The sequence below is a fragment of the Alligator sinensis genome, unplaced genomic scaffold (genome assembly GCF_000455745.1).
Source record: "Alligator sinensis unplaced genomic scaffold, ASM45574v1 scaffold847_1, whole genome shotgun sequence".
In the NCBI taxonomy this organism is placed as follows: domain Eukaryota; kingdom Metazoa; phylum Chordata; order Crocodylia; family Alligatoridae; genus Alligator; species Alligator sinensis.
In genome coordinates, this window is record NW_005842797.1 from 556,182 (window position 1) to 576,365 (window position 20,184).

The 20,184-nt window shown below is 42.9% G+C and overlaps 1 protein-coding gene across 8 annotated transcripts in view; it reads right to left on the reverse strand.

Annotated features, from left to right (window-relative positions):
- Window positions 1–3,814: 3,814 nt before the first annotated feature.
- Window positions 3,815–20,184, reverse strand: part of CD47 (CD47 molecule) — a 43,194-nt gene continuing 26,824 nt past the window's right edge. For 4 of the 8 annotated variants that reach the window (XM_014525414.2, XM_025191243.1, XM_014525413.2 and 1 more), the window contains 5 exons: window positions 13,363–13,452; window positions 11,418–11,449; window positions 7,601–7,625; window positions 6,956–6,983; window positions 3,815–4,432 (listed from right to left, as the gene is read on the reverse strand). In XM_014525414.2, coding sequence (XP_014380900.1) covers window positions 6,958–6,983; window positions 7,601–7,625; window positions 11,418–11,449; window positions 13,363–13,452 — 173 coding nt within the window. In that variant the 3' untranslated portion in view covers window positions 3,815–4,432; window positions 6,956–6,957. The remainder of the gene's footprint in view (window positions 4,433–6,955; window positions 6,984–7,600; window positions 7,626–11,417; window positions 11,450–13,362; window positions 13,453–20,184) is intronic. The other 4 variants (XM_025191242.1, XM_006035082.3, XM_014525412.2 and 1 more) reach the window with 4 other exon arrangements.

The following is a 20,184-nucleotide window of genomic DNA, read 5'->3' on the forward strand; positions in this document are numbered from 1 at the left end:
GCTGATGTTAGAATCCAGTTTGACCAACATCACAAGAGCCGAGCTGTGTTTTCCAGCTAAAGAGTAGACCTCTTGTGAACCAAATTTGAACCAGGAGGCTAATTTTTACATTCCATCCTTGGAAGCAGGGCTAGCCTGGGTTCCCACTTGTGCTGCTCAGATGTGTTATGCATTTTACAACAGCAATTCATTAAAAATATGTAATGTATCCTGGGGCAAAATCCAGAACTTGTCGTCACATGCAGAAGCAGGTGCCATCATCGCTAGGCTATGCAGTCATACACCTCCTTTCTTGCTGTCCTGCATTGCTAACTCTTAGATATCCAGTGAGCTGCTTTTAACAGGAGTGGAGGGGGATGGGACAATTTACATATGGATAACTTCAAGGAAGGTGTATTGATGCCACTGGGAAAATCCTCCTCTTTCTCAGAGACTTGCTTAGCTAACATGGTTTAAAAGTTTCCTTTCCAAATAATTAGCACTCATTTAAATAATTAAAGTCTTTAGTTTTAAAGGACACCAGACTGTAGGAACACATGCTCAACGTTACAATCCCAGGTGAGGGCTGCCAGCCCCTTTGTCAGGTGATTAATGTCTCTTACCAGATGGCTCATTGCTGTGCTTGTTTGTTGCATCTTTGTGCACAATCGTAAAGATTGAACTACCCTCCCATTATTAACTCTGTGGTGTGTGTAAGGCTTTTCTAATCACCTTCCTTGGCTGTTATCTCAGTATGGAGGCAAGGCAGCAGCTGAACAAGCTCCATGTTCAGAGCTCAGTCTAACATATACAGAGCAAGTTACCTCCCCCCTGTCAAGTGGAATTTATAAGCTGTTTTGAGACATGTCCCAGGTCATACTCAAGAGTAATACGATCTAAGCTACTTCTCTTGTTGTAGTGATTTGACATTTGCAATGGAAATGTTTGTGGCAACTTATATTGTTTCAAGCACTTTTGCAATTTACACAGCTATTATGATAAAAGAAAAAAAATAGATCAACGCTCCTTGAAACAATTCCTTTCTGATGCTGTTAAAACAGTTGATGTCTGTGGCAAGAAAAGACTCACAAAAACAACTTAAAATGGTTTTATTTTAAGTATTATATTAGCACAATATTTACAAAAATTATGTTTCATAAATAAAAATGTCTTTTTGGGTAAAGATTGCAAAGACTCAAAGTGTCAAATAGAGAGGATTTGGTTTAATATATACACAAAAATTGGAATCGCACAGTCATAAACAACTTTGGTTTTTAAATTACTGGTGGGGAAATGTTAATTAAGTGACTTTCTGAAAATAACACTTTTTAACTGGTACTTAAGAGAAACCCAAAGCAGAGCCCTTACACACAGCAGCATGGTGGGTTTTTCACTTCCTAAAACAATTAGTGCACATTGTGACAAAAGTCATCAGTGACTTGGACGAGGGAGTAAAAAGCACCCTATTCAAATTTGCTGATGACACTAAGATATGGGGGGATGTGGGCACGCTAGAAGGGAGGAATAGGCTGCAATTGGACCTAGACAGGTTACAGAGGTGGGCGGATGAGAACAGGATGGGTTTCAACACTGACAAGTGCAACGTGCTGCACCTGGGGAGGAAGAACCAGCAGCATACCTACACGCTGGGGAACTCCCTTCTCGTCAGTGCAGAGGCAGAAAAGGATCTTGGGAGTCATTATTGATGCCAAAATGAACATGGGCCGACAGTGTGGGGACGCAGTCAGGAAAGCCAACTGCACCTTGTCACGCATCCACAGATGCATCTCAAGCAGGTCCAAGGAGGTGATCCTCCCCCTCTATGCGGCACTGGTCAGGCCACAGCTGGAGTACTGCGTCCAGTTCTGGGCACTGCAGTTCAGGAGGGATGTGGACAACATGGAGAGGGTCCAGAGGAGGGCCACCTGCATGATCAGGGGTCAGCAGGGCAGGCCCTACGAGGAGAGGCTAAGGGACCTGAACCTGTTCAGCCTTCACAAGAGAAGGCTTAGCGGGGATCTAGTGGCCTGTTACAAACTAGTCAGAGGGGACCAGCAGGCATTGGGGGAGTCCCTGTTCCCCTGAGCACTACCAGGAGTGACAAGAAATAACGGTCACAAGCTGGTAGAGGGTAGATTTAGACTAGACATCAGGAGGCGCTACTTCACAGTCAGGGCAGCTAGGATCTGGAACCAACTTCCAAGAGAAGTGGTGCTGGCTCCTACCCTGGGGGTCTTTAAGAGGAGGTTAGATGAACACCTTGCTAGGGTCGTTTGACCCCAGTACTTTTTCCTGCCATGGCAGGGGGTTGGACTTGATGATCTGTCAAGGTCCCTTCCGACCCTATAACTATGAAACATGAACAGAATGAGGAACGGAGTCCGTTAAATAATCTGTTAAAAGAATTTGGCCTTACCACAACAGAGGCTACAAAATTTGTGATTCTTCTGCAGTCTGCCCTTCCACATACAAATAGCTTTACAATAACTAAGCATACCAGTTTGCGAAGACAAAACGATCACAACAGCATTCCAGTTTTCAAAGCCTACTAAAGCAGTGAACTGCAGAACTTGCAGCCTATAAATCACAAGAGGGAAATCCATAACTGAAGATGAGTCGGAAATGCCAGTGAAATTCCTGCACTGACTCCCATTAATGATCAAGTGTCTCCCAGATGTATATGGATTGCTACAATGATGGAGGCCAAACCAAAGCATTTGCATATGGATCTAAAACACATGTATATGAATTCTTCAGTGACAAATGCTGCCCAGTCCTTAAACATGTACTCACATAAATAACTGTGACACGTATGATTAATCTCATTGATCTCCCAGGCAGGCTGCATCTTGGGTTTCCTTACAGCCTCTGCACTGGGATTATGTGTGTGTGAAAGCTATAGGATCAGACTCCCCCAACCTGCTCAAGTTAATCCCGTTTAAAGGAAGGTCCCTGGATCTATTTGCCACACGCCCCTGAGTTGTTGGAATGGATTTATATAAAAGGCTCTACAATGTAAATATACCACCTGAATCTGACGCATCAACCAAACATTCTAGCTTTTAACCTTGTCAAACCACTGGAAACCTACAGAAATGTGCATCTATTAAATGATGACATTTCATCAAACTGTCCTATAATGGCATAAAGAGAGGCAACTGTTAAGAACTTTTAAACAAACTATTCTGGTGAGGGAGAAAGATATTTTCTTGTAAGTTATTCTGGGAGAACTGTTGAAACATGTTAAAAAAAGAGAAGGTCCCTTGAAATGCACAAATCATGAAGACCTGACTCTACATAACTTACAATTGATTCTTTATCTGTGATACTTGCTTACATACACAAACTGAGTTTCCTCAGATTTCAACAGCTGCTGCTACTTACTCTCTACTTGAAACAGACTGTTTGTGAAAGACCAGTGGCATCACAAGCTTATGAACTGTAATTTAGTTCCTGCTTCTACATGTGTATTCTTGGCCAAAAAAAAAAAAAAAAAAAAAATCAACTCTCTCTTTTGAAATGCAGCATTACTGCTAGAGAATGATTCTTATTCTTCTGAAGAAGCATCAGTCAGTTTTAAAATTTCAGTTTGTTAAGAAAAAGCCTAAGATTTGTCCCAGTACCACACACTGTACAGTATGAACATTAAGGGCCACATTCAGCGTGGGAATCAATAATCTGTAACTCCTGGGCTGAATCTGGCTCTAAGAGTTGAGTACTACTGAATCAAACAATACAAAAAGAGGCACAGAAAACTCTCATTGGACTAAGAAATATTGCTCACCAAAGCACACGTGACTACTGTCTATACAGAGGAGTTACTAGTATGTGGGAGAAGAATGACTTGGGTAGTCTTTTTTAAAAAAAGCTTGGGAATAAAGCTCTTGTTGATGTCATTGCGTGTGTGTAATTACAAGAACAATTTTTTCCTAATGTTTTGCTGAAAGTGGGAGGAGCAATATTTGTACGATAACCACCGTCCCATTTATACTATAAAAGCATGAACTTACCTTGCCCATGCACACAAATAAAAATACTAATAATCTAAATGCTATTACATCCTTTGGGCCTAATCTGGCCCACTCTCAAAGCAGTGACTGGTGATGGGTTTTTTGACAAGGATACCACTAACACTGGCACTATTGGGAGCATCTTGTGGTAGGCAAAGAGTACTTTTTGTATGCTTACACTTGCCCACCCCACACAAACCAAAAACAGAAAAGAATAAACTCATGTGGGTATACAACACATGTTTCTTTCTAAGCTGCTGTGACCATAAAATTACATCATGGAAATCATTTCAGCACTTTTTCCACACATGCAAAACAACTAGTTTCCTGATTTTCTTCTCTTTGAGCAGTGCATCATCAAGGCCACGGTGTATGAACAAGTGCGTTTCTTTTCCACATATCACCATTTCTGTAGCAGATTCCATCACCTTCTACAAGTTATTCTGGAAATATAAATCACAGAACAGTAAGTTATTATACAAGAACATTCCAATTAGCAAGGTCATTTGTGCTGCCTGTCAAAATTCATACATTAGCGATCTGATTTTTTTTCTTTACAGCAGGCAAGTTTTTTGCTTAGAAAAATGAGGGAAGGATGGCATCATCTTGAGTTAGGTGCAGTACAGGCAGCTGCTGTTCAGCTCCCTGAACAGCTCTGGCACTGTCTCAAGCTCTGATCTGTAAAAAGATCACTATTCTTCTCGGGGGGGGGGGGAGAGAAGGATTTTTAAAAGAAATGGCAGTAAGACAACTAACTGTTTGCTTGAGTCAATGGGAATTGTGTTTCTCATTGACCTTCATACCTTTAAAACTCTTCCCAATATCAGAAGGCTCTTAAATGTAGATGTGAAGATTTCTGACATGCACAAATAGGATTCTGGGAGAAACCTAACAATGCCTTTTAACATTGTGTCCTAAAGTAGAATTCCAACTTTGGCTAGCAGGAGTGAAAGGCTATTGCATGGATTCGACCGCTCTTTGATTCAAATTTAATAACAAATTAAAAAAGAAAGCCAACAGAACAGAAATATTGTCTGTCTTTTTACATTAGGTCACTATCAAGGAAAAAATAAAAATGTTAACAGCTGAAGTAGGAGTTAGAGGCCCTTCCTCTGAGACTTCTACTCTCCCTACTTCAGGCATGCCAAATGACTGACGTAGGATTCATCACCCTAAGGAATGCTGGTTCATTATTCTTTGAACCACACAAACAGATGCATGTTGGTTTAGAAAACAGATCTTGTTGTGTAGTTGTGTGAATCACATAATAAGCATAGCAGAGTGGAATGTACTATTAAATGAATGTAACTAGCATGCAAGACAGTTTTCAAGCCTGATGAAAAATTTTATCAGTAAAATAAGAGTTAGCTACAAATGTCACTGACTGATCACTTCAATCCATGCTTTCCACATGTCATACACTATAAAATTGATTAGAAAAGCACTATACAAATTCAGAACTCCTTGGTTCATTTTTGGCTAGCAAGAGTGAATATTTTGATTAGGTAGTAGTAGGCTCAGGATTTGGCAGTCCTCTTGAACTTGTGCACAGCCTCCAGGAGCAGTAAAATATGCTTAGTGTCAACTACTATAAATATGCTTGCTCATTGTCAAGTACTGCTCATATGGATGGTGAATGAAAGAGAAGGGTAACAGATTAGCAGGAAAGTAGGAATACAAGACAACTATAGAAGACCAGTATTTTCACACGAGGGGGCCTAAAAATAGTGCAGCCTTATTTTCAGAGGTGTCAGACAGCCTCTCTTGTCAGGGGTAGCTGTAGATGGTCAACATCTTTGAAAGTTGGGCCACATATTTTAGGAGGTGTTTTGAAAATCTGGGTCCAAGAATCCCAGAGCACAGGCACAAGTAAGCTATATCTATCTGTGAAGAGTGGGGCAAATCCACAAGTCCTAAAAAAATTCTCAACTGGAAGAAATCTTAAAATTGGACCAAGATGGTATAAAACATCTGGTTCCATATCAAAGTTTCTGACTTACAAGGTCATAATTGTTTTTTCTTACTTACAACAACAAGGGAACATAAAATAGAATTCACTGTCAAAACTAAAATGTGAATTACTGATTTTTTAAAATAATACTTAGTAAAAACAAATAGCATACTCAAAAAGTAAAAAGTATTGCTTGAAAATACTTCCCCTCAAAACTAAAATGAAATAATTCCCCACACATTTCAGAAAAGCTTAGAATGGAAAAAATGGGTTTTAAAAGGGACATTGCCAAATGTAGGAGTCGTTTTAAAATGATTTTTGTAGTACTACTGCTCATAATCATTACAGCAGATTGGAGAGTAAAACAGAAAATTTACATATTTTTTTAACAGATTAATGTTTTACACTGCTCTCTGGATAGGTTACAGTCACTATTTTAGATCTCATGTACTAGGTTGAGCTTTTTTGGTCAAGATTCTATAGATGACTGAAAAATTAGGAAAATCATTTTGCAGCAAGTAAAATCCAATTGTGTACAGAGGGGTTTAATCAAGCCTGACTTTTGTTAACCATACTGGCTCAGGGGCAAGAAGAGCTCCTTTGTGGTTTGTAATTTAACAACATCAACCCTCCTGGTAAAGGCTGAGAGCACTCACATGTCTGGGTCTTGCCAAAGAGACCTCCAGCAAAACATGGAAGCTAAAACTGCACATTTCTCTTATTTCCAAGATAAAAACAGCAGGGAAAGCTCCTAGTATTTTAAAACTTTTAGATTTCTATATGCAACATTTTATAAAGAACAAAGAAAGAGTACAAACACTACCCCCCCCCATGCACATTTCTTCAGGTAATCTCTAGTATTTTAGTTCAATGCAGTAACACTTCATCAAGGCTGGTACTTTTTTTTTTAATCCATATCCTGAATTGCATGCATGGAGTGGTTTTTAACTTCCAAATTTTCAAGTATTAATAATAATAAAAACCCCACTAAAGCCACAGGTAAAGTTCAACTCACCATCATTCCAACATCACTCCTTTCGCATCTTTAAAAGCCAAGTAGAGGATTAGTAATTAGCCAAGCAAGTTAGATATGTTTCATGATTAGTATTCAGATTAGTATTAAAGCAGATAATGAGTCAGTACTACTTCCCAGCATGCCAATTAATGAAGACATCTCAGGGCACCCTTTGCTCCACTGCAAAATTCCCCCACTGCACCCAGGCACTATCAGAGCTTCTCACTACTGTAATACAATCCTCCCTAACCAAACTACAAATAGAAGAAATAACATGAATTGGAATGAGAAGTTTTGCCTCAGACCACTCTGAAGGCTCCTACTTATCCCCTAAAATGCCCCCATGAGGAGTACTGGCTGAACCACAGATTTCAAAGGGACATCCCTTTTCCTCTTGGCAAAGCAGACAGGGTAGAAAGCAATAGTTTAGGAAGCAATGCCAACAGCTAGTAGGTATAAAATGCCCAAAGTTGCAGGCATTTCCCTGACTCAGGAACCAACTCTTACTGGCTCAGGAAGCTGAACATTTTGAAACACCCTTCCCACATGTGACAGAGCAAAGTTTAACAGCTATGCTTCTGACCCATCTTCAAAAGGCCTCACATAACCCCCTTTATTAAACGTAAGATTTTTGTCACCACCTACCATTAAGTGGTTCTTCTACAGATTTCTGCAAAATATTTAAAAATATATATATATGTATAAAAAGCCTTCATGTCTATTTTTGGCTCGCCACAGTTAAATTACTCTAATTGACATATACAGTAAGTAGTGATTCTACAAAATGAAAGAAGAAGCTGAAAGTTAATATGATCAACAACTAGGGTTATGGGGGAGAGGGAAATCAGTCTGTCAAGACCAGCATTATCTTCATGTTATTCCTGCCCCACAAGGAATCTCATTTTCCTCTCAAGAGATTTAGAAATGGCAACAAGTATGCAGACACTACTTCTACAAAGTGAAGTAGCTGCTTCACTTTTTCTTCAGTTTTCCTTCAATTTTGTTAATGATGCAGAAAGCAAGCAGCACCAAGGTTAAATCAGGCAGAGAGTATCATCTCCTCAGGAGAGATTCCAAACATGTATGCATTTAATCTGGAAGGAACTACCCCAAGGCAGAAATAACATGGAAAAATAGGAAAGGATTAATGTGTCTGAAACAAACAGCTCCCACCCCTCCCATTCAGAATGGCTCGTTCAGTCAAAGAACTGGTTTAAAATTTTGCTCCATGAACAATATGAAGTGGAGTCATCTGATAGCAAGGTTACCTCAACCACTAGATTACACAGAATAAAAGCTTTGATTTGAATGGAAACTGACCCTCCATTTATAAATCTCTTCAAACCACAGCAATACTTTTTGAATGCCCCTCCAAGGAGATGGTCAACATATAAACAGTCCAGATGTTCACCCTGCCTTTGTTTCCTTCCATCTTCCCACCAATGTTTTCCCCCATGTGTTTGCAGGCACAGATTACTACCTGGATCACTACCTGGATTAATGGCTCTCAACCTTTTCAAATTCAAGGCACCCACTGTTCAGCTCAAGGCACCCCCTCCAAAAATGCCAGCACTTACTTTTCACCCACTTTTTGACTGTAGAAAAATACTACAGGAATTCTTCTGTAGCAAAGACTTCAGAAAGACCATACCGGGTCAGAATGTTTTTAACACTATGTGTTCTTATTTGAAATTTCTGGGCCTTTATAGATGTGCTTGGGGGGAAGGAATTTTTAAAGGGCACCAGCATCCCACTAATTAAAGTGCCCCAAGTATCATGTCTATGTGTCCCCACACTGAAAACTGGTGGTGGGTGTGTTTTAACTAAAGCTAATTGAGTGAGCTTTAGTTAAAATGTCCCCTCTGCCATTTTCAGTGTGGGGATGCTGATGCACGTGACTCTGGAGTCTGTTTCATCATGTTGAAATTACAGCACATTGGAGCAGCCTCAATGCACGTATATAGGCACCCTCTGGGTTTATCTTGTGAATCACATTTGCACATACAACAGCCCTAAAATTACATGGCATCCCACGGCATCCCAGTTGAGAATCACTGACCTAGACCCTACACTGTAGTACTATCTAGTAAGCTGTTGTGGGATACAGCTAAATATCCAGTGCAGAAAGATCCAAAAATGAAAGACTGATTGCAAATTGCTTAAGAAAAAGGAAGCAGCTTTTCAGAGACTAACCCTGCAATTAGTTTTCAAGCTTTTGGGTTTTTTGGATTTCATTCTGAACTCCAACACAATATCCAAAATTGGGCCATGCTTTTGAATAACTAAGGCTCCTTCTACAGATATTGCACAATTAACTGGTCAACAGTGCAATTAACTGAGACTAGCTATATGTGCAAAGTACCCATCATCCCATAAAACGGTCCAGCTAGCTATAAATAAGGCAGACCTCAAAAATGTGTACCAATTTGATAGCTGGTTGCTATCCAGCATTACATTTGCACATTAAGCAGGGTCTCCCCTGCAGCTGGGAGTCCCATCAGCTGACTGGGCTGTGGGTTGTGGTGCGCAAGGCAAGGGAGCAACTGACAGAGAGGGCAGGAGATGCCTGAGTTCCTCTCTCCATGCCAGGCAGGAGTGATGGCTGAAGCCAGCTGGCCAATCCAGCTCCATTGTGCAGGGCTCCCCATGGCTGGGAAAGTGACAGCTACTGGGGGAAGTGGTAGTGAGTGGGATGACGAAGCTGCAGCTGGGGGCTACAGCTCCCAGCTGCCTTCCACCTGGCTGGCACGATCAGCAGCTACCTGTGGGCAGCTGAGGGGATGGAAGATAGCCAGAGCAGAAGCCAGGGCAGGTGCAGGCAGGAACATGGGGTGGTTAGAGGCAGAAGTGCAGGGTGAACTGCCCCGGGTAGGCATGGGAGGGGCTCAGCCCAATGCAGAGTTCCAAGGAGCAGCCACAAGCTAGAAGGTGGGGTGGACTGCACCTACACCACCCAGGCAAGCTCTGCTGCACCACACCCTTCCCCTTCCCTCCCCATCCACCCTGGCCAGCTTCCAGGACCTAGTGCTTGGGCAGCCCCCCACATGAACACATCCAGCCTGCCCCACACACCAACACCCCAACCACATACTCTATAATACCCACCCTCACACACCACAATACCCACACCCCACCATATCCACACAAATATGCCCCATACCCCCACAACACACACCCTACCATACCCACACGCACACCCCCCACAACCAGATGGAGGGGCAATGTTCCCAATCAAGGGGTGGATCCTCTCATGTCAGGGTCCACATGATGGGGACAAGAGATTCTGGAATCAACATGGCAGTGAGCAGGGCAAGGTTTGGTGCCAGGTAGGTGGGCTCTCTTATGTCATAGACCACGTGACGGGGCAGGATTTCTAGTTCCAAGATAACAAGTCTCCTTCCCCAAAGGAGTACTTCCAGAGCAAGGGGAAGGAGTTCTGATGGCAAGGTCAGGGATTAGAGGTGGGACTTCCAATCCCAAAATGGCAACCAGGACCTGTCAAGGGGTGGGGCTTAGCAGTTTCATAAGGGGTACACCCTTGCAGTTCTCAACAGCTCACCAAAACTCATTAAGTGGCCCTCTAGCCAAAATAATTGCCCATCCCTGGTTTAACCCCTACTTGATGTTTTCTTGTTGCATGATGCATCATTGGCCTGCCAGATTTGTGCCCCTTTAACTTGGCCTTGGAAAACTAAAAAAAATAGCCAGTACACAAACATTCACCTACAGGCAATGCTGCACAGGGCTATAAAAACTGCAGATTGAAAATGCCATTGGCATTAACAACTGAAAGGTGCCAGATTGTAACACCAAGACTACATCCTCCAGTAATAAGAAATTACATATTTATTCTGTGTGATCTAAAAACAGTAACCCTGCTTTCAGATAGGTTTTTCACTCTACTGATCTTAAATACTTTTTTTTAACAACATTAATGTTATACCTTTTATAATCTTTATAATGTCACTAGTGTTGGAAAAAAAAACTAAGCAAAAAAATTGCAATTTAAGATTTTTTAAACAAGTAATTTAATGGAGAACTGCTGTTTATAAAGTCTTTGAAACACATACTTCTTCTAAAAAAATAATTGAAGGTTTCTATCAATCAACACAAGAGGTATAGAATGGCAAAAAGAACCACAATCGCTCATGGACTCCCAGCTATGACATGGTCCTTCTAACTTGCAGTTGGGTAGATGGTTCTGTCTCCATGCCCACTTCAGTCCTCAGCCTGTCATGTAAGTTACCCACATGGGATTCAATCACTGTGGTCTAGACATATTAGGAACAGGGCTAAGACCACCAATTCACTTAACACAGACCATTGGACAGCTGTCATATAGCAGTAACTTTTGCTTGCTACCAACCTGGTCTGAATTCGAACTAGCGGAGAAAGGCTCAGTATCTCACTACCAATCCCCTGAGCCATCTAGTCACCCCAAATTTATTAATTTTAAGCTTACCCTTGGAGGTTGATGATCTTTCGTGTTGGAACCTAAAATTCAAATTAATTCAAAATTTAAGTCAAGAAAAATTATTTACCAATTACAAAATTCAGAGGAAAACAAATGAAAATGAATGATAGTCTCAGCTCTTCTTATTTGGAACAACTTTCAACAATCTTTGAACTTTATGGGCCTGCACTGTTGTCTGTACAGAAACTATGCTTCATGTGTTGAATTCAGCTAAAGTAATTCAAAATTCATAAATAAAACAGGTACTACTATAGTATGGCAATTTTGCATGGACAGATAGGGAGCAGTGCTTAATAATGATATATTTTCTATTGGTTTGGCCAACTACTGCATGAATCTGTCAATAAAATTCACCCAACCACCTTTCTAAACCTTGTTAGTAAGATTCACTCAGGTAGTCTAGTGCCATCAAACCATAAGAGAAAGGCTAACCAAGTCAGACCATTGCTACCCAGCTTCAGAATAATTCTACTTGTAGGTATGCAAAGGCAATTTCCAGCAAAGTCAACAGATGTTGCCTGTGTCACTGTTTGAAAACTAGACTCAGACTGTCACTTTTGGTCTGAGTGAATGCCTTCAGAAGTTAAGCTGGATGCCTTCCCTTCTCCTTGCATGGACTCCTATGTTTCTTCTCGTTTAGGCCACATCCAGAGGAAGAGCACCCTGGATCAGCTGCAGTTACTTAGCAGTTATCACTGGAGCATGCCTCAGTACCCTCACCAGCACCTTCCTGTTGGGAGCCTGTGACCAGCTGGCTCTCAAACCAAAGCAGTTATTTTCTCCTACTGTTGACACAGAAATATGAGAGAATAGGATTTTAACACAAAATATATAAATGCAGTGCTCTCACACTAAGCTCTAAACCCCCACTCTTCCACATGGAACTTGCCCTTGTAGATGCTGCTGTGTCAAGCTTTTCTGTCAGTTGTCAGTGGGTTCTCCACACCCTTTCCACTCTATTTACAGGAGTGACTTTTAACTATTTGAAGTCCTTTTCATCTTTCAGCTCCCAGCCAAGGCAAAATAAGTCTTGTAACTTTGAAGCCAAGAAGTAGCAATTTCTCAGCTAAAAACTTAGGCACTGCAGTTTTTCCACAGTCCTGCTATTAAAGTAAAACCAATATATGCAAATAATAAGAGACATTATGCAGTACTTAATAGTTACTGATCAGCGTCAGTCTCAGTCTTTTACAGCCTGAACATATTCAAGAGCAGAATACATCCCAGAAGTACATCTATTAATACACAAGGGGGAAAAAGCAGTTTCTCTCTCATGCCAACCTAAAATCTCCTTCTGCATCTTTGTACTAATATTCCATGTGAATCATTTTAGATATTCATGTCTTAATGCACTCTTTGGTCTATTACCTCAATAAGTTTGTTCCCTACACTCCATGTTCCAAAAGTGCATAAGGTAAGGCATTTTTCTGACCCCATTAACTTGATACCAGTACTGCATGGGAAGATTAATCCAGGAAATAAGACTGAAATTTTAAAAAAACAAAAAGAAAAAAGAAAACACACACACACACACACACACACACACACAGTGCCAGATACTGCCACAAATAAGTTCTATAAATATCTTGCTGGCCACCAACTTCTTTGGCAGCTTGGCTTTGTATAACACATGTGAATCATAATGTTCACTTGAGAAAATATTCAGAGTATTTACCATTCAACAGGGGAAAGGACTTTGCAGAGGAAGGGTGCCACAGAGAAGAGGGAAACAGGCAAAAAGAGAAAAGCAAGACCTCTTCTCAGTGTACAGGCCCTGTATCTTTTTTTAAAACAACGCAACTTAGCAGACCACATGCTCTTTTTAACCCTTACATGCACCTCCAAAACATCTAAATTTAGAGATGTGCTCTTTGTCTTGACATTCTTATTCAAATACGAGAAATATTAAGGTAAAATATTCATTTCCACTTACCAATACAAACATAAGCCAAGGAAATCAATGCCGCAAAAGCCATAATGGCTAAGCCAGCAATCACAACAGAACCCTGTGCTGGAGGACAAGCTGTTGAAAACAAAAGAAAACACTTAACGTTTATTTTGAATGGTGTAAAGCCACATATAAGATGACCTTCCTTATTGAATTTATTGTTTATAACCTGATCCTTCCTTTTCAGCTGGTTAAAATCAATGACTTAATTTATCTGCTTGACAGGTATGCAAAAATCCTTTGTAATCTCAGAAAGATGTCCATAAACATATAAAATTGTTGTACACAGATCTGTTCCATGCTCCTTTAGTTATCATATTAATATTCTACAGTCATTATCTGTAATTACCATACTTACTCAAAGCTAAGATTAGGTTTCCGCCCCAATCAGCATGGAGGGGGGGGGGAAGGGGAGAAGGGGATGCCCCTTACCTTAGTTTTGTGTCCAAAGTAGCAGGGGATAGGGCAGACAGCTACTGCACCTCTGACTCTGGCCCTGAGCCTGGGTCAGAGCCACTCAGACCCAAAGCATCTGCCTACCCCACTCGTCTCTGTAGCTTTTGCTACCCATTCCTCTGCCCCTTTCCCTCCCTTGCTGTCATGCTCAGCTCTGGCTTGGGCTGAATTCTCTCTTGGGCATAGAGCATATGGAAACTCTGTCCCCTGTGTGGGCAATCAGCAGCACCAATACTTCTGCGTAGTCCAGCAGGAGCCGTGATTCCACATGCTGTGATCCGTGACCCATGAGGGAATACAGTCTGATTAGCATCTTCAAGTATGGAGGTGGGGGGGGTGCAGGTGGCAGGGGCAGGAAAGGTGCAGGGGAAGAAGTTCGGGAGGGGAGGCAAAGGAGCCACCTGATGCTCCAGCCACTACTTTCCTTGATGTCACAGTGGGTTACAGGGACAAATTTAAGGCAACGCTCCAATAACTACATTCTATAACTGGAAAATTATAACTAATTTATACATTTTCCACATATAGGATCTAATTATTGGGGGGGGGGGGGTCTTAAATTCAGGGTCATCTTAGATTTGGATAAATAAGGTACATGTACTTTCAGTTGTCCAATAGTTTTCTCCTTCCAGTTCAAACTTCTATCCCAAGTATTTAAAGTATTCTGCAATGTAATGCAATTCAAATTACTTTGTCAAAAACTGTAACAAAGTATACTGTAAACATTTTGGGCCAACATCTAAAGACCAGAGACATACCTCAAATTTACAGACACAGGTACAATAGAATTTGACTATCAGAATCTGACTCAATCACCTTCCATCCAAAATACCCACCCCACTCTATGAAAGATGCTTAAGTACTTCTCTGAACAAAGATTATTATTTTTGGTGCTATTTAATTTTTGAATTATTTATAAAGAAATTGAGCAAAACATTAGGAAACATTTACGAAGTTCAATTCTGTGCTGTGGATGGGACTTGCTTGGAGGAAAAAAGAAATCACTTGTGTTTTAAAAACATTATCCTGGTGGGACCCTACCTATGACTCAGCAGTATGCATTGAGGGCTATAGGTTGTACAGATGGGAGAGAGTAGGAAGGAAAAGGGGGCTGGAGGGAGGGGGGGTTGCTCTCTGTGTTAAGGAGCATTTTACATCTACCCTAATCAAAATGGGATCAGAGGAGGAGAAAGCTGAGGCATTGTGGGTTAGGATACATGGAGGTTGAGGGGAAAGGGACTGAGTGGTGGGGTTCTGCTATAGACCATCACATCAAGAGGAAGAGCTAGACTTGGTATTCCTGCAGCAGCTCTCAGAGGCCGTATGGTCTAGGGACGTCGTTGTCATGGGAGACCTAAACTACCCTGACATCTGCTGGGAGGAGCAGTCAGCCAAATCCAACTGTTCACGTAGGTTCTTAACCTGCTTACAGGACCTTCACCTAACGCAGTAGGTATACGGTCCCAGTAGGGAGAATGCCTTGCTGGACTTGGTGTTGGTTGCGGGGGATGACCTGGTAAGGGAGCTACAGATTCACCACCAAACAATCAAATTCGCCATATGGCATAGAGTGGGTAAGATAACTAGTAGGGTGGAAGTGCTCGACTTTAGGAAGGCTAACTTCAGTGTGCTTAGGAGTCTAGTCAATGACGCACTGCAGGATAGGAGTATTGGCAAGATGGGAGTCCAAGAAGGGTGGTCATTCCTAAAGGAAGTGAACCTTTGGGCACAGAGGGAGATGATCCCAGTGTGAGGGAAAGGGGCCAAAAAACTTCCTTAGCTAAACAGAGAAATCCAGGGGAGCCTAAGGGCAAAAAAGGAAGCATATAGGCGGTGGAACCAGGGGGAAGCTACCAAGGAGGAGTATACCTACTTGGCCTGCACTTGCAGAGAGACAGTTAGAAAGGCCAAAGCAACTACGGAGCTGAGGCTGGCAACACAAATTAAAGACAACAAAAAGTCTTTTTTTTTTTTTTTTTAGGTATGTAGGGAGTAAATGAAAGGCACAGGGCAGTATAAGACCCCTACTGAACAAGAAGGAACAATTAGTGACAGACAGGAGGGATAAGGCTGAGCTCTTCAATGAGGTTTTGCCTCAGTGTTCTTGAACAAGGGTCAAGATAAATCTCCTAATGGGTTCTTAGATGGGCATCAGAGGGACACCAGCCCACCAACTGTTGATGCTGACTTGGTGCAGCGTCACTTGGACGGACTGGATGTCTTTAAGTCAGCAGGCCCGGATGAGCTGCATCCAAGAGTAGTGAAGGAATTGGCTGGTGTCATAGCAGAACCACTGGCACAGCTGTTTGAGCACTCGTAGCATTCAGGTCAGGTCGCGGAGGACTGGAAAAGGGTCAATGTGGTCCCTATTTTCAAGAAGGGGAGGAAGAAAGATCTGAGTAATTATAGGCCAGTCAGTCTCACCTCCATCTTTGGAAAAATCTTTGAAAAGATTATTAAGGATCATATTTGTGGGAGTCCAGCAGGAAAAATAATGCAGTAGGGCAACCAGCATGGATTCGTAGCAGGTAGATCATGCCTGACTAATCTGGTTTTGTTTTATGACCAGGTCACAAAATGCTTAGACACAGGAGTAGAGGTGGATGTCATTTTCCTGGATTTTAGAAAGGCCTTCAATACAGTATCTCATCCCATTCTCATAAATAAATTAAGAGGCTGTGACTTAGATGTTTACATGGCCTGGTGGATGGCAAATTGGCTTGGGGGTCACACCTAGAGAGTGGTAATAGACGGGTCAGTATCACCCTGAAAGGAAGTGGGTAGTGGGGTTCCTCAGGGCTTGGTCCTTGGACCTGTACTCTTCCATGTCCTCATCAGTGACTTGGACAGAGTACACTTCATGCCCACGTCCAAGTTTGCAGATGATACTTGTGGGGTGAAATGAACACTCTTGAGGATAGGGAACGATTACAGGTGGACCTGGACAGGTTGGAAAAGTGGGCAAAACACAACAATGCAGTACAACAAGGACAAATGCAGAATGCTACACCTGGAGCGTAAAAATATCCAGCACATCTACCGGCTGGGAAGCGACTCTCTCAGCAGCACAGAAGTGGAAAGGGATCTCGGAGTCATAGTGGACTCCAAGATGAACATGAGTTGTCAGTGTGACGAAATCATCAGCAAAGCTAACTGCACTTTATCATGCATCAGCAGATACATGATGAATAGAACCAAGGAGGTGATACTTCCCCTCTATGCGGCATTCGTCAGACTGCAGTTGGAGTACTGTGTCCAGTTTTGGGTGCTGTACTTTAAGAAGCCTTGAGAGGGTCCAGAGGAGGGCCACGCATATGGTTAAGGGTTTACAGGCCAAGCCCTATGAGGAGAGACTGAGAGAAGGCTGAGAGGCGATCTTGTGGCCACTTACAAATGCATTAGGGGGATGCAGCAAGGTATTAGAGATGCTCTGTCTACCAGGGTGCCTCTTGGGGAAACAAGGAACAATAGTCACAAACTGAAAGATTTAAGCTAGACATCAGGAAAAACTTCACGGTGAAGGTGGCCAAAATTTGGAATGGGCTTCCAAGGGAGGTGGTGCTCTCCCCTACCTTGGAGGTCTTTAAGAGAAGGCTAGATAGACATCTGGCTGGGGTCATCTGACCCTGTACTTGACTGGGATCATCTGACCCCCATACTCTTTCCTGCCCAGGCAGGGGGGCGGACTCAGTGATCTGTCCCTAGCATCTATGAATCTATAACAAAAATCCAGTTCAACCAAAATGATTCGTTGATCTATTTAGCCATTTAACTTGGCAATGCAGGCTATAATCCTTTAATCATTTACACAGATGCATGCAGTGATGGAGGACTGTAAAATTAAGAGCCCTAGCATTTAGTTTCACACTTTCAACTCTGTGATAAGTTCTTCCTTTGCTGAAAGACCTTTAGAAACAGAAAATCTGCATTTTTCTTACGAGTTTTGTTTTTTTTTGAAGATGCAACATTTAAGGAGTTTAAGGATATTCAAGAAGCTAGACTATAAAAGCAAAAAAACAAAAGCTCAGTTTAAAAAAAAAAATCAAGATTAGCCCTATAGGAACCGGCTTTCAAAAATTCTCTAGAAACCAGCTTGGGAAGCGCAACTATGAAGACCAACTCAGACAGAGCAGGTACCATATATCTGTTGTTAAGGAGCACAACTAGCTGCAACTCTTTTGAGATTCCCTCACCATGACTACTGCACTGCCCACACAACCATGCAGACTCATACTAATTTCAAGATCAGTACTAGCAAACTGTTTCTTAACAGGATGCACGTAGACAGGCACGAGTTCTCTTTGGACATGAATACAGTTCAGCATTGAGTATTATAATATTATTTTTAGACATACTGTTGAAGTTGACCAGCCCTAAGTTTGTCTCCGAGCTCTCTGTTAAATTACTGGGGAGGAGCGAAAAAAAAAAGAAAAATCTTCCATTCTTTTTTGCTACCATAAGAAAAACCAAATGCCAATTAATACTGCATTGTCATTGTAAGCTGTGGACCTGGTCAGTGACTGACAAGTGTAGACTATGGACCTAACAAAAACCTGAATTATGTATAACGTGCTTAAGATGGAATACAATCAATATTCAATAAGCTCAGTCAATAACCAATTAACCTACATTTAAATCATAGGCAGTAGCGTAGGAAAGCAGAATAAAAACCTATTTTTCACAGTCGCTAATATTAAGCTAGGCTAAGTATGAATAACTGCTTTCTGGGAAAGCACTTAGTAACAGGGATATAAATACCAATGAAAAAAATATCCGTTTAACCTGTTGTAATTACAACAGTTAAATAATTATTATGGCAACCCCCAGCCTGGCCCATGTGGGGCTTCTGTGGCCCAGTCTACGAGGCGCCCCTCCCCAACCTGGCACCAGCAAGAGGCTTCCAAACCCCTGAGGTGCTGTGGGAACTCAGTAGCTCCCTGGGGCCTCACGATAAACTAGGTGGGTGGGTGGGTCCTCTCTGAGCCTGGGTCTGGCTACAGATGGGGCAGGTAGGGTGCACTGTGGGGCTGAGCCGCAGGCCCAGGGGAGTCACTCTGGCTTCCCTTACCTCCACCTTGCCCCTGTAGGCCCTGCGACTGCTTTCTAGCTAGGGGGCAGGCACAGATGACACCAGCAGTGGCAGCTGCAGCAACAGAAGGTGCTACATCTGTCCAAGCGCAGGGATGGGCATAAGTGCCGAGATGCTGGGTTCCAGTGGCTCTGCAAAGTCAGACTGGTGGTGGGGGTGCCCACCCCACCCTGCCGTGCCACAGACGCAGCATGGGAAGCTGGGGGCCAAAGCACTGACAAGCCCCATCAGGCAGGTCATACAGCTCAGGAAGCTGCTGGCAGCAGCAGCGAGGGGCTTTACTAGACTGCTGCAGTCACTGGCACATAGCTTCCCAGGGTTAGCTACAGCAGTGTGGGGGCAGGAAGGAGGCAAACAGCTGCATTCGGGTTCACAGAGCCTAGCTATAGGTACTAGTCACTAGGGCTGTGTGAAATTTCTCCAGCTATTTCTATTCAGCACTGTTTTGGCTCATTTTGAGCTTGAAACAGTGAAATTGAATAAAACGAAGCTAGTCAAAACATTTCAAGTTTCGAAAGGTTTTGAGTTTCCAAGCAGCCAGCAGCTAGGTGGTGGGAGACAGGGGAGAGCCAGGGCTGCGCTCCCAGTGCCTCCGCAGCCCCATGTGGCTTAGCTGGGTGGGGAGCACATCCCTGGCTCTTCCCGCCTCCCGCGGCCGGGCTGCAGGAAGTTGATCACAGAGCAGGGGAAGGGAACTCAGCCCGGGCTCAGTTCCCCTCCCCAGTGCTGTGATCAGGCTGGGGAAGGCTGGGCAAACATACTGATGAGAACCTACCACAATGCTGGGTTAGTGCAGTCCATCTGGCATTACAATGACCGATCCAGCACTGGAGAGGGGAACAGAGCAATCGGGCTCAGTTCCCTTCCCCAGTTCCCCAGTCCCATATGGCAGCACCTGCCTTCTCTCTCCCTCATCTGGCAGGCAGATCAGAGGCCCGCAGCCCAGGGAGGACTGGCACAGCCCCCACAGCCCTCTCGGGGTTGCGGGCCCCCAATTTGCCTGCCGGATGACAGAGGCTGTTTCGAGCTTCCCCATTATAGCTAATTGGCAAAACGTCGAAACAGCATCACTGTTTCGACGAAACAAAACAGAACAGCGGTTTCGAATCAAAATGAAATTCGAAATGAAACGCTGTTCTGTCGAAAACTCAAAACTCAAGTTGAAACGGAACAGTGCCGTTTCGCACAGCCCTACTAGTCACCCCTCCCCACTTCCCTCCTCCTCGTGCCTCCCTCCTGCCCTGGCACTTTCCCATTCCTGC